Raw genomic sequence first — 25,395 nt, forward strand, 5'->3', positions numbered from 1 at the left:
CTTGAGAAGCCGGGCTAGTGTTCTGGCTTGTGTCTGGATGCCCCCAAAGCCTCACGCAGCCGTAGGTGAGGCTTTTTCAGAAGTGGCTGAATCGAGCGTGTGACTGATTTGGGCTGCGATGCTAGCACGAAGGGTGCTAGGACGGGTGGGCGGTCAGTGCAGTCCGCCCCCTGGTTGGCACCACCCTAATCCCAGCAGCCCGGACACAGTATGAAACAGAAATAGGCTCGTCTTCTCCCTTGCTTACCTGCTTTTGCTGTTTCCTGTCTGCAATGAACTGTTCTGAGATGCCCCTCTGCCAAACCACCCCGCCTTGGACCCAGCCAGCTCTGGACTGAAACCTCTACAAACTGAGCTAAATAAACCTTTCTCCCTTTACCTCTGGGATTTTGTCTCCGCGATGGGAGAAAAGTAACTAAGACACACGATGTGGCTCACTGCATCTCCTGCTTCACTTCCTGATGGCGTCACTGCTCCAGCCACGCTGGTTTGCTTTATGTTCGGACACCTCCCTACAGTGGGCCCTTCTCTGGGAATTCTGCACCCCTGCATCCCCATGCCTAAACCTCCTTCGCTGAGAACCTCATCTCCCCAAGGCCTAGCCTGACCACCCTATTAATAATGGACCACGCCCCAACGTTCCAGATTTGATTTGCTGCGTGTCTCCGCATCAGGACGTGAGCTGTGTAAAGGCAGAGGACTCTGGCTTGCACACTCACGCGCTGGAAACACCTCACCTGGGTTAACTGGTTTGTGGCTGTGTAGCTTCTTAACGCCAGGCTACAACTATGCTACAGCCACGAGCCCCATGTAACCACCGCCCGTCCCAAATGTACCTCGTTTGATAATTATTCCAGATAAGGTGGACAAAGGAAGCACCTGGCCATGTTGATTTTTCAGCCAATTTTTTTTTTCCTGGTAAACACCAGGAACTTCATGAATAAAGCAGTATTCCCAAATTAACAGCTTATAACACAACTTTTATTAGAAAAGTTATACATAACATAGCATCAACTATTTCCAAGAACAATATTAAACCCGATAAGCAACAAAAACCAGACTAACAAAATGTGTAACGAGAAACTAATGACCTTTCAGTAATCAAACATTCAATTATCTACAATGTCTTTTTACAAAGGGGGAAGGACCATGGTTTACAGGCACATAATATTGAAAATAAAACTGCAATAGCAATGTCATACAATTACCAGTCTCAAAAACTGAATCGTTAAAACAGTGATTATGAGTTCTCAAATTTAAAGCGTTTCACATAATTTTAAATTACTGGGTATACACTGAAGTCTGAGTTTCAAAAGTGATTTTTTTCCCCGCAAAGTGCCAACACTTAAGACAGATCCTTCAGTGTAATCTTGCCCTAAAAAGTTAAGACGTTATGATAATCATTAATAGTCACATAATTTCTGGCGCTATCTGGTCTGTTAAAACAATAAAGCCTTTATCTGGATGTGTTTTTCTTCATTTAAATTACAGGAAACCAGATAAAGGATTTCACTTGCAAAGCTATTAAAATAAAGTTCCAAACACAGGAGTGTGCAGCACTGGGAAAGGAGATCAGTCCTAACATTTACAATAAATACCAGAGAAGCCATAGTTTTTACAGCACTGTCTGCTTAAAGGTTAAGCCCACCTGATGTGTAATGTCCCACCAGTCTGCCCTTTCAGGAGGCAGAAGAATTTCTATCGTCATGATCTGAATACTCAACTCTAACTTACAGCTCCTGCAAAATTGTGTTTTTACGTTATTCCACTTTAACAAGTCTGTTTCTGGTCACTTTGGAGCTGCAATAAAATGACAGAGTTCAGGACAGCAAAGTTCACCATAAAGACGCGACAGAATGATTTGCTTCTGAGACACAATGTTTTCCACTACGCCAGACCTATCGCTTTGCAGCTCAAGGGGATCAGTCACAATACAAAACTCACATACTCCCGCTCGTTACGATTACACTTTAAAAACACCTTGAGGTGATTCTCTAGTTTCAGGTACCATCCCTACGTACAGAGGTCAGCCTGACTGCTGGTTTTACTGATGGGAAGACACTTTTCCTGTCAAACACATACCATAGTTCTTAATTAAACTGCCAGGCATTTTTCCTAGACCGGTGTTCCTCTTGACGCAGTAACAGAGAACTAAAAAATCATGACTTTTGACAGTTACTCAACATTATCACATGCACCAATATTGCACACATCTGCTCTGAACTGTTAAAATCATCTTCTGGGTCCTCGGGGTGTTGCTTTCTCCACTCCAACACAAATACAACCCATACAAGCAATTTCCCTTAAAGATGAAATCCGTGGATTAAACACTTGAAAAAATGAAAGAAAAGGCAGAGATTTTGTACAGACAAAAATCTAAATTTTCTCAAAGGGGTTTTGTGTGCCCTACACACGGGGGCAATCTGTATGCACTAGTGACGAACACTAGGTATGACGCCTCCAGCTCCTCAAATGATATGGAACCTTGGTCCAGGGGTTGCGATGATGTCGCTGTAGGGTTCTTCTTGTGTCAACTCGATAGCCTGTTGCTTTTTAAGAACCAAGAAGCTGTAGAACTTCGCCGCAGCCTGCTTTCTGTTTGTGTTTCGACATAACTCAAGCAAACTGATAGACTCAGCTCCAGTTTTGGCAAGAGCTCGCTGAAATGACACCAAAAAAGAAAGAACTGTAATAATCCCTACAATGAAGTAATATAAAAGGGTGCAGATGTGGTACTGGGAAAACGATATATTCTGTCAGGAACTGGGGCTGGACTTAATGAGTGATTCTCACATTAATCAAGAAAATAAAGGGCCAAAGCATTATTTTGATCTGTCCAAGAGCAGAACAAAGTCCAAGAAAAAGCAAAGCTGCTCCAACATGATTGATGTCATTCATTCATCTCTTTGGACAACTAATGTGATACCACAGTAAAATCCACTACTTGTACTAGTTTTTAAAGTGAAAAAAACAAATTAAACATCAACTACTTAAAACTTTGCACGAATCTGTTTTAGGAAACCGAGGGCGAACTGCCTGGTATTTCAGATGCTGAGGGTACCTGTACCTGGTACACTGGGGCTAAGGGACAGCAACATCTCATGCTACATAATACTTCAACACATTCAACGAGTCACTCTTAGCTCACCCCAAAATAAGGCGACATAAACACAGGACTTTCCTGAAATATCCCCACAGGCCTGCTTTTCAGGAAAAGCACGGCAGAGTATTCTGGATGCTCTCCGAGGTTTTCACGCCCTGGCCGTCTACGTATCCAATTAAGAGTGTTTTACAATGGCCCAGTCCTACGAAGTTTCACGAAGGCCTGTTTTCCCGTCGTGACACCTGCAATGTGTCAGGGTCCGATGAAGCCTATTCTCTAAGATTCGCTCACATACCTGAAGCCCATGAAGCATCTGCTGAGTCCTTTTGTTCCATCTCCTTTCTTCTTGATCCTGATCACCCCCCGAAGCATCTTCTTCCTGAATGAAAATGACCCCCGAAAGCTGTTAAAACTGCTTTGCTGCAAAATACAATACTCTGTATCGCCTGAAGGCTCTAGATTAATTCAGGCCACATAATCTAAGAGGAAAATATACTTGGTGCTACTCACAGCAACAACATGCTGTGGCATCTCGTGTGCACTTTGAAGGTTACACTTTAGTGACAAAGGAAAGCCTGGTTCCAGCAACCAAGCCTTCCACTGGGTGCATCTCTGCACTGCTGTGCGAGCCCGAGGTCTACCCAGAGCGGTTGAGAGATTGTTGCTGGCCATCCAACTTTTGGTTACCAGTTCCTTTGTTCATGAACTTATGCAAAGGTCTAAATCAATGATGGTATTAAGTGTAGTGTTTATTTTAACGAAACGTATCCTTTTCTGTGTAGCATGCTTTTCCAGGTGGCTCCTATTCTGGTAGGTTCTTAAATCTTATCACGGGCTACTACCAAGGCGCCTGCTGACATGCTGAATAAATGGTAATGGACTCTACTGTGTATTAAAGTAACGGGCTATGATCCTTAATATTTACTTCGGACCTGCCGCCGGAATGACTGTGAGCTTCAAAGTGGGGTGGGGCACCTGCTGCTCCCCAGCTACGCAGAACTCTACACCGCATTCCAAAAAGCAGGGGCCAACCTTCATACCCTTTTTGACACAAAGTACAATTTTGGATTCATATTTTATACTGAGACAATGGCCCATACGGCACAGAGACTGGAAGAGCTGTGAAGCTAAATCGTGGCTTTAAAATAATACAGCTTTGGTATCAAAAGAAAGTGCCAATGTCTATGACTGACGTGGTGAGAAATTGAAAGAACTCTGAATAACTAAAAATACCAGAGGGAAATTTCTAAACTCCTCTGCTACTCTGACATTCACAAGCACGCCCTACCCTGGTCTCATAAAAACAAACCCCAAATCGAGACGGAGAAGTGGGAACTGGTGGTTACTTATTTGCAGGCCAGACAGAAGGCGTCTTAGCAGGCTGATGAGAGCTGCAGTAAGCACTGACCACAGATAATGCGCAGCAGCAACGAGCAACTTAGGAGCCAAGCAGCGCATCAGCACCAGGGTAGCCCCGTGTCCTTTCAACACCACAGCGGAACCCGGGAATCTCAGCGTAGCGTTAGACTTGATGGTTTACGCCATAAGCATTTGGATCCTGTTTGAACATTTGTCAGTGATGTTTAACATCAATTAATGGAGTCCTATATAAAAAGTAAAAGGGTGAAGAGCTCTGCTAAACTGGGAATAGGAATCTACTCGTCAGGTATCTATCTTACAGCCTCCTACCTCTTCCTCTTCATCATCCTCTTTCTCCTTTTCTTTCTCCTTCTCCTTCTCAGGCAGCAGTTCTAACTCTGGTATCAGCTGACAGATATTGGGGGGCTCTTCTGGGGGAAGCTCTACAGGTGGTATGTCCATCTGCTCTACCTGCTGAGGCTGAAAAACAATAAAACAAAGCAATTTAAACTATGCACATTTAAGGGAGCTTCTTTTACCCATGCAAACACAGGTGAGGAATTTTCTAGCTGGAGGAAATATTAGGGTCATACCCCATTTTCCCACAAACAAAAATACGGTGTAGGTCTTTTTTTAAATTGTAAAGTGACATTAAAGTAGCTTTTAAAAAAAAAAAATTAACCATTCTCCTAAAATATAAGGTTCTCATTTTTCTATTTTGAGGTATCAAATACTTAACAGTCTATAAAATAAGAAAAGCTATAAGCCATGAGAAAAACAAAAATAGAAACTTATTGCAAGAACATTTAGAAACAAATAATAAAAATACTATCCATTAGTCCAGTATGGTCTACTATCATCTTATAAAACTGCCTTAAAGTTATTACTACAGTGTATCTTGAAATCCTAAGCTTTGACGGACAAACTCTTACAGCAGCAAGTAATAGGAAAGAGGTGACTTTTCTGAGCCTGTCTCCCGTATTTCTTAACATAAATAGCTGATGTTTTTAGAAACAAAATCGCAACCAAGTAAATACCAGAAGGACAGTGGTGTCAGAGCCCCGGCCCCCCACCTGTCCCTGCACCTGAGCCCACAGTGAGAACGCTCTCACTGACCACCCCTTTCCGGCGGAGGGCGAGACGCCGCTCTTCAAACTGGCACAGCGGCCGACGCACGCCCCCTCGTGGAGGCTGAGCCAAGGGGCTGCGCTTACCAAGGGCCGCCTTCCCGACTTACTCTGTACATCTAAAATGGGGAAGAACTAACTCAGATCTCACTACTTTCCCTTCCATTCCAGCTGAATGCAATGGTAGCCAAACTATAAACAAAGCAGCCAGACACTGCTGTACGTTTCTTCCAGTTACCTGGAAAGTTTATGTGGCTTACTTAGTAAGAGAACCTAACCTGCCTCGTAGTAGATATATGGAGGAATGTTCGCTGAAGAAACGAGAACCAAGTTCAGCCAAGGCTGCGCACTCTGGACCACTCTGAAGCAAGACCGTTCAGGGAGAGTGGAGGGACTCTGCACCCCAGCTCATCTCCCTCGTGCGGACCACATTCACAGCTTCGCCTGTCACTCTCTGGACCCACTCCTTGCCACGTTCTGCTTTAACACAGGCTACCTTAGAAGGGCTCCCCGGACACCTCCGGCTACCGACAAACGCTGCGTTACTTACAGGGACCACAGGCTCCGGATCAATCTGTCCAGCCTTGCGCTTCACTCCCTGCGATGGCGGCGGGGGCATGGCCGACTCCTCTATGTTGGATCTGCTGGTCTCCATCACAGACTCCTGGATACGGCTCGGCTCCTCCAAAATGGGCTCATCTGCAATGGACCACATGAAAGGACTTAGGCCGTGCCGTTCTCAGTGTTACTTTAGGGCCCTCACTTTTCAAAGCTGAACACTAAGACACACGCATAGCTACTTTCTCTAATAAAGACTAAGAGAACTGTAGCTCTACAAAGATGATTCAGCTTATGACAATATACATGAAGGGAGGAAGGTCTTAACAGAAAAAGCTGCAGCCCGAAGACAATGCAGGACTATCTTCTAGCATAGCGGCCCCCAACATTTCGGACACCAAGGTCCAGGCCTGGTTTGGTGGAAGGTAATATTTTCACAGACAGGGTGTGTACGTGACAACGGTTCTGGAATTAAGATTCTCCTAACAAGCACACTACCTAGATCTCTCACACACCCCGTGTGTGGTAGGGCAACTGAAGCAGAGCTCAGGCGGTGATTCCAGACATGAGGAGCTGTGAATGCAGGTGAAGCTCAGCTTAGCCATCCCCGGCCACATCCTGGCCTGTGGCCAGTTCCTAACAGGCCCCAGATGGCACCGCACATGGACTGGCGTTGGGAATCCCTGCTAAGGTGGTGTCCACCTGGCCACTCCTGAACCTTAAAATCAGACCTAATCCATTTCCCTACCCATGAATTTAGGCCTACTCTTTCATTAGCCATCTCTTTTACTTTGGCAACAAAGGTAAATTCTAAGCCAAATATTTATTCATGCTGCCTCCAGAATTATCCCAACAGACCGATGACGTCACGCTGCTGGTGCTGCTGCGGCTGGTCCTCTCTCGGAACCTCTGGGTTCTCAAACTCCTTGAGGAACTCATCCAGATTGTCTGCCTCGCCACCTTTCCTCCTTTTCCTAAGGTCTTCTGGTACGAGTGGCGTAAGACAGCGCGTAAAGAGCTATTAAAAAAGAAAAATATATTAATTTCAAAATTATACTATATAAAACCCACCATTGTCATTTCTATTTAACAAGCTAGCATGTATATTTGTCTTAAAATAATTTCAAATACAAGTTTTCAAATCATACAGCTATTTGAGAACACTTGAAAACTATTACTTTCACCCATTATTTCTACTCTTAAGACTTTAACATTCATAACCTGAAAACTCAACCTAACTGCTTTTACACCAGAAAGTTCTACAAGGCGCTTTCCCCCCATAATCTGCTATGGCACACCTTATTAACGGTACTTAATGTTTTTAATGGCTACATAATAATCCCGTGTGTGAGACTCAGAATATCTCACACTTGAGCCACTGCACAATTTCTCACATTTTAACTGTTCAACAAAAACGTAATCATCTTCACAGAAATGGCTTTTCCTGTACTTTGAAGTACTACTTCCTTAGGGAAAAATTCTAATCAACAGTCTATTGGATCAGAGAATAAATCTTTCTCGAAATTATGTGACAGTGCTTCCAACTGACAGTAGCTTCTTCCTAGCCTTGCTGCTTTGGGTGCTTTGGAAGCAGACTGCAGGAGAATCAGTCGGTCAATGGGGCGTACGCACTGGCCCACTTGCGGTGGCACTCCGCTCACCGGCTGCCTCGGACCCTCAGCGTGACCCTTTGCTGTTTGCATCCAGCGCGAACAGCGAAGTCTATGAGTGACAAAAATTCTACTGAAGCGTGTTTTATTCAGACAATGTCTGATGAATGCAGATTTGAAGCACAGAACACACTAGGGTAATATAACAGTTTATTAGAGAAAGTTAAAAGAGAGCTACTATTAAAAATGCTGGTGGCATAAAATATATTACCTTCAGTAGTCTGTTATTCCACAGAGGCTGAGCAGGCAGAGAGAACAGTTTTTCTACTCCTCCCGTCTCTTTCCACATCATCAACTTCTTGGTGGGTGGAGCCAGATCCAGGGTTGTAACAATATCGGAATAATCGCTGAGCTGGGCTCTGATAGTCTTGCTATCCAGCTCTTTGACACTGTCAACAATTAGTTTCCTCTTCCTCTTGGCTTTTGTCTCTTTGACTGGAATCAAAGAAAGTAAGGTTACTTTTCTGGGAGGCCGGCAGGAAATGCACTGCCCCTGGATCTAGCCTGACTGCTTTCCTGACGCTGTCCAAGCACCACTGAGAATTCAGGATGGTACAAAACGGCTCTTCAATAAAAACCGGCGGAATGAGTGAAATAATGCAAGGGCCGATACATTTTAGCTGAGACTTTCTGCTGCAGTGGACACATCACACGTGACTCAGCTGGGCTTGAGTACTGTGTTCTGACCCCTCCTAGAGTGTGACCACGCAAAAGTTAACTTCGCCTTACTGGAAGCTTCACTGTAAAAATCGGAACCAGGGTCACGCACGTAGCGAGGGTGTAACGCGTGCTGCAGCCCGGCACAGACAGTCTCCCACACGCGGCTGCAGACGCTGCTCGAGTCAGTGGTCAAGTTCTGACTCGGACGTGAGCATTGTAGAAGCGGCTTGGTAAGTAAAACAAGCCCAAGTTCTATCCCAGACCTGCAACTCCCTCTGCCCCGCTTTTTCTAGTTGTTTCTCAGCCTCACAACCGTGCACAGCGGGCAGCGTTAGGCTGATTTTTTGAGAAGCTCATGGGACTAAATAAATTGCTCAAGAGTTCCTCACTGTCAGACATGATGCTTTGCAGGTTTTTATACATAAAACACCCATGAGGATCAAAAAAACATGAGGTTAAAAAATACAACACAGCTGACAGTCTCCTCAGAATCCTCTATCTACCTGTCTCACAGCGCAAATTCTTACAAGGGCGACCCTAGAGGCTCCATAAACCACCTAGCAATTTTAGTTTCATGTCACAATTTATATATTGTAAATTGTTTTCTACTCAGAAGCAGCCAGCCATTTAATGTTTTGTAATATTTGTTAAGCACTGAAGAAAACTATTTATTTTAGATTGTTTTATACACAAGTTTTTTCCTGAAAGGATTTTTAGACATTCCCAGATTGCAGCCCAACAGAATTTAATTTTTAGATGATAACTGAATAGTCAAACTGACTGTAAAACATGATGCAATATTTTCTAGTTGTTACTGTGAGCTGTTAATATCGAGACCCTCAAAACACTAAGTAATACACCGAAGAACTCATTCTATACCTTTATAGCAACCTATAGAGATATTCTACAGAACATTCAAGTTGGCCCTAGACAGAATAACGACTGCAATAGATGCGTGTGACAAAGGAGAAAGCAGCTTGGTTATCTAGAACACGAGCTGCACGTCAGTGGCCAGGCAGAAGGCAGAACTGGAACCTTGTGTTCTGCAGGTTACTTTAGCCAAAGGCCTGCTTACCAGTTATATCAATGGGCTCCAAAGCAAACGCTTCCTCCTCGTTCGGAACAAGTGTTGTCTGGTCAGTCATAGTTGGCATTGGTTCAACGGGATCCACTGAATCAGGACTATCAGGCCCACCCACTGTAAAAACAAATACAGTCATAACAGGCCTGCGTACATGATACTCATCCTACAAATGGAGAAAGAAACCCCTGTTTGAAACTGAAGGAAATCCCACTGGTACTAGGAAACGGTATGCTTCTAATTATCAGGCAGCGCCTGCAAAGCTGAATGCAAATGCACGAAAACGGGAGGGGCACAGGATTAAACACAGACTCGGAAGCAGGGATCATCACGAGCAGCTCAGTCGAGGCATTTACAGATCACTAAGGCAGCACTTCTGCCTTCGGCTCCCTGAACGCTATCTTTTTGGATGTCCCAGGTCATCCCCAGAACCACTGAGGACCAGGTGCTTACTCGATACGTTATCGTCCTCATCCATATCATCGTGTGTAGGCTGCTCCGGCAGCATCACGCCTGCCTCGGAGAGGGCAGGGGGGTCGTCAAAGATGCCCCCGTCGTTGTGACTAATAAGCTTGTCATCTGGAACAGAAGAGGTCATTTAACGTTTGAAAGGAAAATAGCGAAAGACTAGTAACTGTGTTAGGGTAGACTGAATTTAAACCTGTATTCAATTTGTATCTGAGTCTCCTCAAGGCAGTTTATAGAAGCACTGTGTGAACAGTACGTGAAAAAATTTTTCATTCATCATTTACATTTTCTAGTTCATATATGTAAGAATGTATTAATGAAATAAAAAAAAATGTATTAATGTAGGTAATAGAGCAGCTTAAAGAAGTAATAGTTTCGAACTGTGAGATAAGCATTTGCACAAAGATTAGGCTTGCTTTGTAACACTTTCAGGTTAGTATTACAGAAAACTTATACTGAACTGACCGTAACTCACACAAACGTACCTAGACAGCTGCTCCAGACAAAGAATTAGCAACCGCTCCAAAACATCACAACTGAATAAAGAACTCGTACTGACTGACCTCTGGTGACCTACCTAATATTCCCCCATCATTCCCCTCCCCGAAGTTGTCATCCTTGTACTGGTCTTCGTACTCTAAGTGGTTGATCTTCTCGTTCAGGTTGCTGGTGCTCTGCTCAGGCTCCAGGAGGAGGTTCGAAGCACTGGTGCTGACCAACATGTCGTCGTCCTCGAAAGCACTGCCTTCCCGCATGATCTCACGGTCGTCCATCCCGAAGTCACCTGAGCAAACGACAGGACGCCGTGAGCTGAGAATGGGGCAGCACTGTGAAAAGACGACAGCTACCGCGGCGTTACCACGAAGCCACATCTGCTGCTTTGTCTTTCTGAACTTTGCAGCTCTGGCAGGCATGACTAACAGCATCAGACTTCGGTGCCAATTCAGCTTAGCCTAAGTATGTTCGGTAAATGTGAACACGCGGGTTTGGTCACACTGACATTCTCAGGCCTTAACTCTGTTCTAATGTGTTCGCATCAGGGAAACCGTGTTAGCTACCAGTTTTGAACATCCAGGGCTGGACAGTGGCTGCGCTCATACAGCTAATAGTTCCAAATGCTTAGTTTAAAAGTACGTGTTATTTTAATGCTGGGACTTTTCTTACAAATCAAAATACAGGTTCTACCACTGCGTATGGGGAGCAGAGCAAGCACACAGTGAACTCAGCCTGGTCCAGTAAAGGAAACGATGCTTTCTATACTGACAGCAAGACAAGTTCTGTTCTTGAAAAAATGAATGCTGGAGTCTTTCTGTCATAAGAACGTAACATGCAGTGTGTGAATGTGTCAGAGCGGGGTCTCCTTTGGAGGTTGCTAGCAGCGACACGACAGAACTGCATCACCACTGACGGCGGGCACTGCGCGTCTCACCGAAGTCATTTTCCTGCAGGATGCTGATGTTCCCGACTTCTTCCCTCATGGTTATCTCTTCCACACGACTCTGGTTCAGGCTGAACTGCTGGGCTACGTCGATGTCACTGTAAACCAAGTGCAAACACAGTTTAGTTCCAAGTCCACACTGTAATGTAGTTAGAGGGGAGAAATACCCAGTTCTTTCTACACCCACAACCAAACACGTTTTAGAAGCTTTATAATGAAATTTCAAATCAGTCCGAGAGTAATTTGGAAGTTACTGCGTACTTAACGATGTGCAAACCATCAAGAATCAGCAATGAAACACACACAGATCACCGAGTATCTATATACACGGTAGAGGCTCAAACAATTAATGGGCCAGGGGCGTCTGGGTTTTCATCGGATCCCTCCCTCCATTTACAGCTGAACGAACTCTTAAGTTACCTGACTTTTCTGAGACCCAGATTCTCTGTTAACAAATACAGTAATTCTTCTTAGTTTAAAAAATATGAAATAAAAATATGTAATGCTAAACACCAATCTGGAATACTACTGACAAAATCCTGGACATAAACTCTTCAAAACAAATAACTAAGTCTGCCTGGTATCTAAACAATAAAGAAAGAAAAGGGATATAGAGCCTGTAGGATCTTAGAAGATCACTGGGACATAGCAACTCAATGCCGTCTGCAGACTCTGTACAGTCCCAAACTGGAAAGAAAAACACATGAATAAAAAACAAAAATGGCCACATGCCAACTGGGGACACTGAAATGCCGAGAGGGCATTATACTAAGAAATTACTGGTATTGCTGAGGTGTGATGTTATTATAGATTTGTTTAAAAACTCTCTTACCTTTACAGAGACAATACTGCAGCACTACAGATAAAATTATGTTATTTAATTTAAAATACCTTAAGGTGGGATGGGAGGTAAGCTGGAAAAAGAGATAAAATAAAACTGGCATTGCCAGGCATAATGGCACAGGTCTGTAATCCCAGCACTCAGGAGGCCGAGGCAGGAAGATCACTGTGAATTCGAGGCCAGCCTGGGCTACACAGTGAGTTCGAAGCTGGCTTGAACTACAACAGACCCTGTCTCAAAACACAAAAAACCTCAACTTATCAATCATTCTTCCCCCGTCAAAATAACCAAATACAGAAGAAAACAAAAAATCCAGCAATATATTGTTAAATAAACTGACACGCGAGGTTTACAATACTTATCTTTTTTAGCTCTGCTTAAAAATTGTCATGATAAAGTAATTTAAAATAAAATGCTATGGGGGCTGGGGATTTAGCTCAGCGGCAAAGCGCCTGCCTGGCAAGCGCAAGGTCCTGAGTTCGGTTCCCGGTACCGGAGAAAAAACAAACAAACAAAAAAAAACAAACAACAACAAAAAAAAATAAAATAAAATAAAATGCTAGGTATAAGGAGAGAAAAGAGTAAAACAGCAAAATAGTGCCCAATACCAGCATACAATGGGCAAACAGGCAAAACATTCATTCTCATGAACAGTTATAGGTCATTTCAAAAAGCACAGGGGGCTGGGGACAGAGGATTTCCTGGCTGTCAACTGTGCTGCAGGATCCCATGCGAAGCTGCAGCCACTCCTCAGCCGCACTCCAAGGGGTTGAGGAGAGGGGAACAGCGGAACAGTGCTCTGTTGTAACGGCCATTGGGATGGCGGGACTTTCTCCTCTTACATGTGCTGTGATGACAAAACTTCCTTGCTCTTCATAAAAAGTCACATTTATTAAAAAGAAACAAACAAAAATGGGCTCTGATTATAGCTTGGCCAGGAACACTGCTAGTAAGCAACTTTAACATATACCTCTGAAAAAATATTAGGCGACAATTGAATTCTCACAAGCTAGCTGTGCTACAAGTTGACATCCAACTTTCTTATAGAAGAAACACCTTCTAGATATACGTTTTATATTTATACCTTATTCTAAACAAAAGCACAAGCATTTTAGCTAGTTTTAACCCAATATAAAAACACTCCAAGGAGAACTATCTACTTGGACGCCAATATTATTATTATTATTATTATTTTTTTTTTTTTTTGGTTTTTCTCCGGTACCGGGAACCGAACTCATGACCTTGCGCTTGCCAGGCAGGCGCTTTGCCGCTGAGCTAAATCCCCAGCCCCGTGGACGCCAATAATATGCTTTTGCAGACCAAGGGAGGGAATGAGGGAGAGGGAGACAGAGAGACAGAGACAGACAGGCAGGCAGCAAGACAGAGGAGACATACTCTAAGTCCGGCAACGGCTGATCAAAATCATGAAATTCTTCAGGTAATGTGATGGCATTGTAGGCGGCTTCTCGATTTTCCTCAGGCAGGTCAACAACACCTGGAAAAGAAATGTCAAGCTTGAAGGCCTGACTACCCACAGATGCCCTAGCGGTAAGAGGGAGTGAGGTGGGGATGATTTCCTGAGGTCACATTCCACACTGGGTGATGACATATCACATATAAAGTACATTGGAACAAAAGTACTTGTTTTTCTACTATAAGGTGCACCAATTGCTTCAAAGAAGAAAGCCCAAGCACTAATTATGTTTAAGCTCCTAAACCTTTAAAAGGAGATATTATCAAGTCAGTATCAATACAGTTTTCTAAGTACACATGAGAGCTGTGAGAGGAAAAGGAATGACTGTACAGGAGCTGATACTTTTAGGGAGAGCAGGGACACAATTTTAGCTACACTGAAAAATTTCCATGATAACAATTTAAAATAAAATGACAGGGGTGTAACTAAAGGGAAAAAAAGGATACGCAGTTCAAGCTAACCAAAATACATACCTACTACTTTAATAAAAGACAAAAATAAACAAAAGCATGTTATTTAAACATGTTAGAAATCATTTAAACATCATAGCCTCTGCCTAAATATTTTACTTTTAAATAAAATCTTAGATCTCTAACATTTTACTGTTCATGTATTGAAATAAACTGAAGTATTAGAATATAATCTCAATGCAAACTATTATATAAAGAATCTCATATATTTAATTATTGCACATAAAATTTCATCAATGCTTAAAAAATTAACAATATGTGAATTCAGATAAACACTTCAATATATTAAAAGTGATTTTGATTTTTTTTATTTGAAGAGAATTAAAAAACAAAGTAACAACAACATAAGAACATTAGCATTACTCAGGAAAAATTAAAAATCTTAAAACGTCTTTATCTATAAACAATCATCCCATAACAAGTGGTTGTTCATATTTCAATCTCTGATGACTCACTTTTATGTAAGTTTTTGGGGAAAAAAAGGTAAAAAAGTATTACTCCTCAGGCAGATGCGATTCTCCCTCAACTACTGCCCCCCAAGCATCTTGGTTATCTCTGAAGGGTTCCTTGCATTGTTAGGAAATAAAACAGTATCGTGAACTAGAATACGTGCTTAACAGTTTATAAAACATGGAAAACACTAAAAGTTAGAAAAAAAGGAAAGAAAGAAAAACACACAATACCTGGCCGAAAGGCCATCTTTATTTTAATGAACGCTTCATTACAGTCTGCAAGAAGGTATTTGGCTTTCCTATGGTAGATTCGCACTACTCCCAGTAAGAGATGTCCTGATGTTCGCAGTGCCATCTTCACCTAGGAGACATCAGTATTAATGGAACTTAATTTTGTAGTTTTAAAGGTAAAATTATCTCTCAAAGCTTGTATTTTTGTGCTATTTTATACAGAGCTTTAACTTTCTTTATAACTTTTAGCATTTACTTTTGTTACCTCACAATCACCCATATTTTATTTCTTCGTTTTGACCTGTAAATTCCTTCAGGACTCCCCTCCCAAAACAACTACAGTAGTAATTCGTGAATTAACACAGCCATGAAGGTAGGAAACAGGAACTAAATCACTCCTCAGACTGCAGACGGACCTGAAGGCCAACCAGAGCCCCTGCTCCTCACTGGCTTCCTCAATGCTGGTTTTCTTTCAGAAACAAATGTCCCTAGCTTTGAAGGATGATGGTCTCATTTCTCTCTGCTAATGCAACTGAGTGGGCATGGGATGCACTTCAGACAACTGAGAAACTGGTAAAGTGTGCCAGTGACTTTCTCTGAAAGAGCTCCCCCTTAGGAAGAAGGTCCTCCTCGGCCCTTTCCTGCTCTGGAAGGGCGGGGTCTGAACTGCTTACAGTCACCCTGTAACCATATGCTACGTACAGGACAACTGCCCACAAACTGGATCCCTGAGCTGGGAACCAATTCTCCTAGATCTTCCTATTTCCAATCCTCCTGGAAGCAGTGTTTTTCAAACCACTTTTCATTATGTTTCTATTTATCACTTGATCAAAAAAACGAAGCAATGCAAAGGATACCAAAATCATCTTATTAAAAACAGTTTATTCTGTTAACTGCAAGACAGATCTTGATCAACCCTCATGTATACGGTGTGTGAACAGTGTAGGGAAAACAAGACATGCACTCAGTCTAAACAGCAGCACTCAAAATTCCTTGCTTTGGGCTATAAGGAACATTTATTGTGAGTTAGACAATATGGACTCAAATTTCTCAAGATAGTTTTCCAAATTATGCCATAAAACTCACCAACTTCTAAGGTAACAAAATTGTTCATCATCTGCTTAAGATATAGACTGTTTAGGAGGCACACTAAGGACCCTGGTTACAATTCTTAAGCTCTGTGTTTATGGTCATTTCTTGAGAATCATAGTGTAAATTATGAAGTTTGCTGCTATAAATTTTCAGATATCTGAAATTATAACACATCTGTGATCGAATCTAGGTCTTGAAGTGATAAACCAGACACAAAAAATAATTCCAAGCAAAATATTGCTCCGAATGGAGAAGCATAATCTACTCCTGTGATGTCTTATCACTGACTGCGCTGCCCCCAAAAGGAGGAGAAAGTCTCTGCCTGCCCCTGTCATTACCTTGTCTAGAATTAGCAATTTCCAAACACTGGTGTGTGAGCAAAAGCTTTCTCTCTGGATTCGTCTGGTTCAGAGTAGGTAAAATGAGATATGGCATTAGCGCTTTGGAGCAGAAGAGCTAAGGAGAATGCGGTAAAGCTAACACAGACCGAGGCCACATCCAGAGGAAGCTCTACCCAGGGTGCAGACAGAGGCTCTTCTAGTGGGCGAAGAGGAGCGCGTGAGACCAGAGACCGTGCAAGCTCTCAGGTGCAACCAAGCCACAAGTCTGATACTTACTCAACTAAACCAACATTTCCTTGCAAGAACTGCACAGCAAACATCAGAAATGCTCACGACAGTTGACTTTGTGGAAGTATCTTTACATTCTACTGCAACGTAAGTATCAACTGAAGACCCACTTATGTTTTAAAAACTTTAAAGCAAGTCATTTTCACTCTTGCACACATACTGCTTTTCACGTTATTTCTGAACCGAGTGCTCTGTGGCGGTCTGTGGATGTCTCACGCCCATCTGGCGCGCTCCTGATGGGCTACCAAAGCACTGTGCAAATGCAATGAAGATGTTAGCCTTTTAAGATATCACTCTCAACAATCTGCTAATGGATGCCACAAATTAGCTACACATATCAACCTGTAGTGCAGTTTTCCCTTTGCTACTCACTTATTTCAAGGAGTACACTTATTAAAACAGTACCATGTTCTCGTGCAATTCACTAGTACAGCAATATGCCACAATCTCACTGGAGAGCAAATTATTAAAGCATACCAGGAATCTTAAAAATAATAGTATCACTTAGCTTACCAATTACAAACATTAATCATAAGGAAAGACTTAAGGATGGAAGAGATTTAACCAGAAATGTTTAGTAGATAGTTATTTCTAAAAAAGAAAATAACCTGTAAATCCTTCATTACATGAATCTTTAATAGTATTTTGGCATACTGTGTAGGCTTTTCTGTGTGAATGTTCTATGTGCATGTAGTCTGTGCTATGTGTACACATATATAAAGATGTATCCTATAAAACTGCATTGTTCTGATTTGTTGTTAAGACTGTATGCAAGAAAAACTGACCACAGCTCTTATATCAGTGTCTAAAAAGGCTTTTCTCAAGCAGCCTTAGGTTCTTAGCAAAACAGAAAGTAGAGAATTTTCATCTGCTTCCCACCTCCGTACACGTAGACCTGCCCCACTATCTACAGCCTCGTTAGAGAGGCATGTTTACTGTAACTGAGCCATTTATTCCAAAATTATTGTTACCCGATGTCCATGGTTTACATTAGGAGTCACTCTGGGTTTTGTAGATTCTATAAGTTTGGACAAACATATAATGATGTGCATAAACCATAGTAAAAGGGCAAATAGTTTAATACCCTAGAAGAAAATTCTGTGCTCTATTTATACCTCCCTTCTCTCCCTAACTCTTCATCTTTTTACGATCTCCGTAGTTCTGTTTTGTCCAGAATGTCCTACAGCTGGAATCACACCATATAAAGCCTTTTCATATTGGCTTATTTTACTCAGCAATATGCACACTTTTCAACATCAGTCTCTGTTATATCCCCTGCCTTATTCTTGAGATTCTTTGACTCTTCCAACAATAAATAATCTTTATTTAATACCTTATGCCAACAGTGTCTAAACTGGCAAATCTAGGAAGAATATTTCCCAATCCCTGTTCCCACAACTGTGCTCTGGAACACTTTCACCAGAGGACAGGTGATACATGCAGGTGGGAGTTGTGTATAGGTATAAATACAAGGTACAAGAAAAGGCATTTCAAATATAGATATAAATATATTTAAGGATTTTTCCTTTGAGATTAGCCCTTCACACATTTTTGATGTCAACAGGTCCTTTCTTCAATAAAATGCTAATTATCATAGTAGATGACAATTGCTATTGTCTTTTCTTGGCAAAGTAAAAACTGTACAGTGCTTTAAAAGTTGTACTATTTGTGAAATGCAAGCATAGATACCACTGCTTCAAAACATCTGTAGAAGTCAACAAGGACTCCTCAAGGCTTCTATCCTCATGGAAGTCAAAAGTAATTACTGTAAGTGAAGGAGCAAATTTTTGGTGGAAGAGCGTCCTTGGCAAGGGCATGGCAGTGCACGAATATGGTGACAGGGAAGCAGCAAAGGGGCTGCGAGGCTCAGGTAACGCAAGCGGTGTGAAGAGATTTGCTAGGTGGATGAACGCAGCTAGATCTGGGGCCTGAGACCTAATGAGTCCCTCACCTTGAATATTTTGTAAATTCCCAAACCAGGAACACTTACACATAAAAACACCTACAAGGTTAATTATAAAATATTTGACTAGTGTTATACGTTATGCTTATTTGTCATTAAAACAAAAAATATCTGTGCACTAACAGAATTTTTAGAGAATATCAAACTGTGGCATATAAAAACCTACCTAGTGCTGATAAAGACAAAATAACAAAAGAAAACTGGAAAGTTGAAAGATTTTCCTTGCCTCCAACATATATCAATAGATGACTAAGGAGTTGTTTTGTAAGTTCTGTTTCAGACTTGAGTAACAAACTGGATAACGTCACCAATACCAAACGTACCTTTGGCGAGATGATACTCTCCACACTGCTCTCCAAGTTACATTCAAACACATGGGCTTTGGTTAGCTTCTTATCCCAATGGGCCGCCAGCCAAATTTTGGCCAGGGGCCCTCTTTTACTGAGGACAAAATGTGCGTAGAACATTGTTCTGGTTGATTATGAAACAGGAGGAAACCTGAGGAGAGGAAAGAGTTAACATAAATACCGTATGAGAACCAAAGCACACAAGTTTCTGAAAACACAAGGTTCCTACTTGTAATGGGAGAAATATAAAAGGCTCAAATACACATGCATTATACAAAACATCCTAGTGTTTTAATCTTGGGGAAAAGTGTATTAATATATAAGAAATGAAAGACATCCTGAAAAGTTCAGTCTGACAGTAAATGAGCAGTGCAAATTGATGTTTCCTTTACATTATTTTTCTCTTTTCAAAGAAAAACTTTCTGTCAAATGAATTTCCATCTTTCTCTAATATGTCCATGACTGTAAGATGTGAACTCTTGCTTTTTAGAAATAAATCATACACTTAAAATTCAACTCTTCAATTATGAAGTAATTACACAGTCGCAGGTGTAAGAACAGTGGAGCAGTCCTGCGGAGTGGACAAGTCCCGTGACCACATCTGCCCCAGTGGTGACAGTGTGCATAACCACAACAGCACGGAAAACTAGATACTGACTTGGTCCAGAGTACATGCATAACTACACACTGCACTACCTGTGCAACCTTTGTAATCACCGCTGCAAAGAAGATGCAGATCTGCTCCATCACCACGAAAGTGTCACACCCAGCCCTTGCTCCCTACTACTCCTAAGCCCGGGTAACCTGCACTGTTGTCTGTATTTCTCATTTTGAGAACATGAAATCATACAGCAGCTGACTGTTTGGTCTCAGCAGAATATTCTTGAGATCCATTCAGCTTGTTGCATTTATCAATATATGGTCCTTACAGCTGAGTACCATTTTGTAGGATGAATAATATACCACAATTTGCCATTCACCTATTAAAGGCCATCTGGTTGTTTAGTTTTGGTCTACTATCAATAAAGCTGTTGTAAACATTATGCACAGACTTATAGTAAACATTAGTTTCCCTACGACAAATGTCCTGACCTAGAATTGCTAGGTAATATGGTTAAGTGCGCATTTAGTTTCAATGAAACTTTAACATAACTACCAAAATCTTAGCGGGTGTCACAACTACAGAAAAGATTATTCTAAAATTTGTATGGATTGGCCAAAGACCTAGAAAAAGCTACTGTAAATATGAAAAATAAAAGGGGACAAATTAGCCCAAGATTTAGATAGCTACAATAGTCAATACTGTGATACTAACAGAAAGAGACACACTGATCAAAGGAACAGAACAGAGAACACAGGCACAGACCACGCAAAAGCAATTCAAAGAACGAAGGGTGGATTCTTCAACAAATGGTGCTGGACTGACTGTCTTCCACAGGCAAAACAAGAACAAATACAAACCACCATCAAAACCCAAAAAGAAACGACCTCAATCCCTCAAGGTTATATAAAAAGTAATTCAAATGAGAACAGGCTCCAATGTAAAACTATAAAACTTTTAGGGAAAAATCTTTGGTGCTTAAAGCTTGGTCAAGAAGTTTTTAAACATAACACCAAAAATACAATCTATACAAAAAAGTACTTACTAAACCGGCCTTCATCAAATTAGTAACTGTTGCTCTAGAAAAAAATTCCCACTAAGATAATGAAGACAAGAAACAGACTGGGAAAAAGCATTCACATACTACATTATCTGATTAACACTTGGGTCTAGAATATATAAAGAACTTTCAAGACTCAAAAGAGTTTTTAAAAAATCCAATTTGAAAACAGGCAAGTGAAATGAAGAGGATATACCTATGGCAAATAAGAATATAAGAGGTTCACTAACTAGTTAGGCTTAACGAGTTACAAGCACACACCACAAGAGATACAATAAACAAGCAGCAACGTCAAATGCTTAAGATACAGAAAAATGTGATCTAATCTAACACTGCTGGTGAATATGTAAGATTGCTTTTATATTATTTTTTAAAAGATCCGGAATATTTCTGTAATTCCATGTTTTGACACGAAAGAGAACTGCAAATTTTAAAGTGAATTAGCTTATGGTACTTCAATTACAAATGTGTCCATCCTTTCCAGTAATGTAAAGAAAGAATTTTCATTAAACATACCAGAGGTAAGGGGTTTCATGTATGTCACAAGTATGTAGGAGAGTGGGTATGGTGGAAATAATAATGTTGGCAGGTTTGCTTACCTCTCATTTCCTATCACTTACTGACAAAGGGTCCTGAAATTCTTATTTTTTGAACCAATGTTCCCAGCAAAGTATTAATCCCATAATTGGAAAATTTTCTCCAAAGGAGGGGGTAGGTGGAAAGGCTTCATCAACTGGCTAACCCTGGAACCTCTCTTCCAAATCTGAGTTAAGAACTAAGGCATACTAAACTAGGGAATATGCGCTCCATAATCAGTGAGAGCCTCCTATGCTCAAATCAGTGCTTATACATCATCATAAAAAGCTTGTGAGAGCCAAAGTTAAGCTGCTCCTACAGTGTTATAAAGAAAACCTAGAGAATTCTATGTAAGTCCAATATGAAGTGTGTTGGCAGAAACACAAGACACTGTCATAGTGGAAGCCGCAAGTTGCACTATGGCAACAACACACTTCCAAATAAATATAAAACTTCCAAAGTATGTCGCATGACAATTACTAAGTATGTGCTCAATGAGTAGGTAAATGGGATACACCAAGTGATCTCATAACAGACATATGTAGAAAATTCTAGAGGTTTTAAAAACTAAAATTACCAGCACTTTTCAACAGGTGTCAGCAGCTTATAGCCAACACTTCAGCTGCTGGTCAGAGTACTATCCCTAAAATATCCCAGCTATGCAGAAGCAGAGATTCCTAAACGTATGTCTTGTTGGCAGAACTGGGGGGAGTGAGGGTAAGGAAAGCAGAACTGTGCTAAAATTAATCTAGGAAACAATTAGCAAGAGCAAATCAGCCTGATAACTAAAGAAAGCCAAAAAGGAGCAGCAGTGGATCAATTACTGGCTTACACCTAAATAAAGAGACAATGCAATCACTATTGACCTTTTAAACGAACTTTTTCTTGGTAACATTGAATTTTACCCAACCTTTAAAAAAAGGTGGTTAATCTCTGTAAATTTAAAAGATTGTAGATTCTGGTAATCCTTTACAAAAGACATTAGGAGAAAACCTACGTTTGATACCTAAAGCAGATGGGAGGAATTTCATGATTTTGGACTCAATTTTTTTATAAAGCAGTAAGTAACTTTTCTTTCAGTTGATTCTAAAAAAATTAAATGTGATGTGAGACACTAACATTTTAGGACACATTCAGTAATCCAAAAGGAAAACTCTAAAATAAAAGCAATTTCTTTGAGTAGTCCAAAGAACCAAGGTCACAGGGAAGCTCCAAGTTTCTTCAAGGACTACACAGTTCGTTCATCTATTAGAATGGCAGCTGTCTAAATTAGTACAGCCCCTACGAAGGAAAAATTTGGCAAGATCTAATCAAAGTCTCACATACTTTCTGGACAGAAACTGCACTTGCATTAATCAATGTAAAAATATTCTTGGAGGTGTATGCACATAACATTAATCACACATACAATGCCCCCCCGACCCCGGCCAAAAACTTACTAAGCACATTAAGTGTTATGGCCAAAAACTTACTAAGCACACTAAGTGTTATGTATGTGACGGTCCTGTATAGTAAATACCGGCCTACTTTACAACAGCGGAAAACAGGGTAAAGATGAGGAGAAAGTACAGGTCACTGGTATTTCAGCGTCCATCCACACCTCTAACTACACAGCCCCAACACTAAAAAAACCTATCTGACCATCAATAAGTGACTTGAAAATCAGTACACCCATACAAGAGAATGCAACATTAAATATTAAATCTGTATTAATATGAAAAATCTCCAGGGTAGGCTTAGAATAATGTGTGTGTGGGGCTCTTACTATCGTTAAATATATACAGCTGCATTTCAGTAAGCTCAGGTTTCAGATCCTCAGATTCAACCAACTGCAAATTGAAATATAAAGTTTTTTTTTGAGGGGGGGGCAGTACTGGGAACCGAATCTAGGACTTTCGCAATGAACTACACTCTCGGTCCATTTAAATTTTTTTTTATTTTGAGACCCGCTCTTGGTAAATTACTATGTTGCCCAAGTTGGGCATGAACTTGTGATCCTCCAGGCTCCCAGAATATTGGATAACAAGCATGACCCAGGCCAGTATGAACAATGACAGACATTTCTCCTCATCATGCCCTAAATGATACCGTATAGCAACATTTACAATGTATTTACACTATACTAGGTATTTCAAGCAATACAGAGAAGTTAAAGTATATGGGAACATATGTGGGGGTTACATGTAAATACTATACCATTTTCTGGTAAGACCTGAGTGCCCACAGACTTTGTTATTCTTGGGGATGGGGTGCGGGGTATCCTGGAAACAATCTTTGTGGAATACTAAGCGACTGTGAGCCTGACTTTTATTATTATTTAAATACACGCACACCTCAAAGATACCATAGGTTTGGTTCCAGACCACTACAATAAAGTGAGCCACATGAATTTTTTTGGTTTCCCAGTACTTCTAAAAGTCATGTTTGCAAAACATTATAGTCTATTATGTATGCAACATCGTATGTCTAAGAAAACAATGTACATACCTTAATTAAAATAGGCTTTAGTGCGAAGAAACTGCTAATGATAATCTGAGGATTGGAAAAATGGTGCCTATGATTTATCATCGACCCTACAGACCCATCACAGGGTGGTCACAGAACATCAAAGGGTTACCCCCCCAAGTATCTGCGAAGCTTATTAAAATGATGTATGGCTGTATTTGCTGATCCATGGTTGGTTGACTCCATCTATGTAGGATCCACCAATATGAAGGGCCAAACACTATCACAGGTGTGAAATACTGTGGTGGTATCGATTGCAGGACCTCTGCAAAGTGGATCTGCAGGCCGAGTGGGGTCTATCTTTCTGTACTGTTTGGTCAGTTTATTTTCTAAAACCTAGGCACACATGTCATCTACGCAAAGACGAAACTACCACGTTGGGAGGCAAGACATAATACAGCTTTGCCACTAACTAGCAAGTAAGCTACTTAAACTAGGCAGTTCAGCACCCCCCATAAAAATACGAAGGACAGTACTTTGCAATTTACCAACGTTAGAGGACATAGGTCCCTAATCCAAGAAGAATGGAGCTGTTCCTTTTGGGGACTGCTGGATAAAGAAAGGGCAAGAAGGCCTTCCCCGCTTTGCACATGAGACCGAGGGTTTTTATAATCAAACAGTGCTAAATTCAAACTCAGCTTGCTCCCTACTTGTTTTGTAATTGTGCACGGTTATTGAGTATCTGAGTCTTAGCTCTCTCAACCATACAGTGGGGATAATACCCACCACAAAGGATGAGGAGCATGAACAGCACACCTAGCACCCTGAGTGCCACAGGACACGCACAAAGTGACTTCGAAAAACACCTTGCAGCAAAACGTTAACCGCCAGCATGATCGTAGCTAATAACACAGACACGACAGAACACAATGTTTTACTTCTCAAGAATCCGAACATTTTCACATTACCAAAGTCTAAGCTTTCTGGGAATCTGTATGTGATGCTGGGTAGGAACTCTTAAGTTTTCAAGTTGAAAAATAACCCTATACCGCCCTCAGCCAACTTCATCCCATAGCGTATTAATCTTCTGCCATTATCCACACAAAAAAGGTAAAAGCTATACGGCAAACGTCCTCATTAATGCCTTCCCTCAATCACCAGGTCCGTCCAACACTAAACAAAGGTATTCAATGATTCTACAACTTAGGGAAGCTGCTTCCGCCAGTGTCCAAAATTCTGCAGGCTCGCACAGCTCACTGGCATGTATTCTCATTTAAAAAAAAAAAAAAAAAAAGGCTCAGCGATTTTCGAAAGGCAACGATGACTCTACGCAGCACACAAACGAGAAACACTAACTTGCGCCCTTAAGGAGAACCCGCAACTCAAGCCTTTCCCACAAAACCCTCCGCAACCCCAGCGCGGTGCTCAACGCTCCAGGCAGCCGACAAATCAGTGGCCGAAGCCACCTCGGCGAGCGTTTCCTTCTTTCAAACTTGAAGCAGGCGGCTCATTCCGGCAGCACAGCGAGCGTCACCCGCGGGCCCGCAGCCCCGCACGGCCCTCCCTCCCCGCGCGGAGGGGCGCCACCCGACGTCCCACCCGACGTCCCGCTCGCTTTTAAGGGAAAGTTTGGGGGAAAGTTGCCGGGGAAACGATCCACGCGCAGATGCGAGGACCCGAAGCGCGATCGCGGGCCCCCCGCCCCGTCCAAGCTCGAGGACTGTTCTTCGGGCCGAGACGCCGCGCTCCG

The 25,395-nt window shown here is 41.7% G+C and overlaps 1 protein-coding gene across 1 annotated transcript in view; it reads right to left on the reverse strand.

Moving 5' to 3' along the window:
* Window positions 1–959: 959 nt before the first annotated feature.
* Rad21 (RAD21 cohesin complex component) overlaps window positions 960–25,395 on the reverse strand; it is a 24,847-nt gene continuing 411 nt past the window's right edge. The window contains exons 2-14 of the mRNA XM_005381898.2: window positions 18,940–19,114; window positions 14,933–15,062; window positions 13,701–13,800; window positions 11,456–11,562; window positions 10,604–10,810; window positions 10,012–10,137; window positions 9,553–9,675; window positions 8,029–8,252; window positions 7,006–7,165; window positions 6,140–6,288; window positions 4,793–4,942; window positions 3,399–3,482; window positions 960–2,660 (exon numbers count right to left, since the gene is read on the reverse strand). Of these exons, the coding sequence (XP_005381955.1) occupies window positions 2,469–2,660; window positions 3,399–3,482; window positions 4,793–4,942; window positions 6,140–6,288; window positions 7,006–7,165; window positions 8,029–8,252; window positions 9,553–9,675; window positions 10,012–10,137; window positions 10,604–10,810; window positions 11,456–11,562; window positions 13,701–13,800; window positions 14,933–15,062; window positions 18,940–19,083 (1,896 nt within the window). The 5' untranslated portion in view covers window positions 19,084–19,114 and the 3' untranslated portion in view covers window positions 960–2,468. The remainder of the gene's footprint in view (window positions 2,661–3,398; window positions 3,483–4,792; window positions 4,943–6,139; window positions 6,289–7,005; window positions 7,166–8,028; window positions 8,253–9,552; window positions 9,676–10,011; window positions 10,138–10,603; window positions 10,811–11,455; window positions 11,563–13,700; window positions 13,801–14,932; window positions 15,063–18,939; window positions 19,115–25,395) is intronic.

Source organism: Chinchilla lanigera, unplaced genomic scaffold, assembly GCF_000276665.1.
Source record: "Chinchilla lanigera isolate Chin_1 unplaced genomic scaffold, ChiLan1.0 scaffold00016, whole genome shotgun sequence".
In the NCBI taxonomy this organism is placed as follows: Eukaryota; Metazoa; Chordata; class Mammalia; order Rodentia; family Chinchillidae; genus Chinchilla; species Chinchilla lanigera.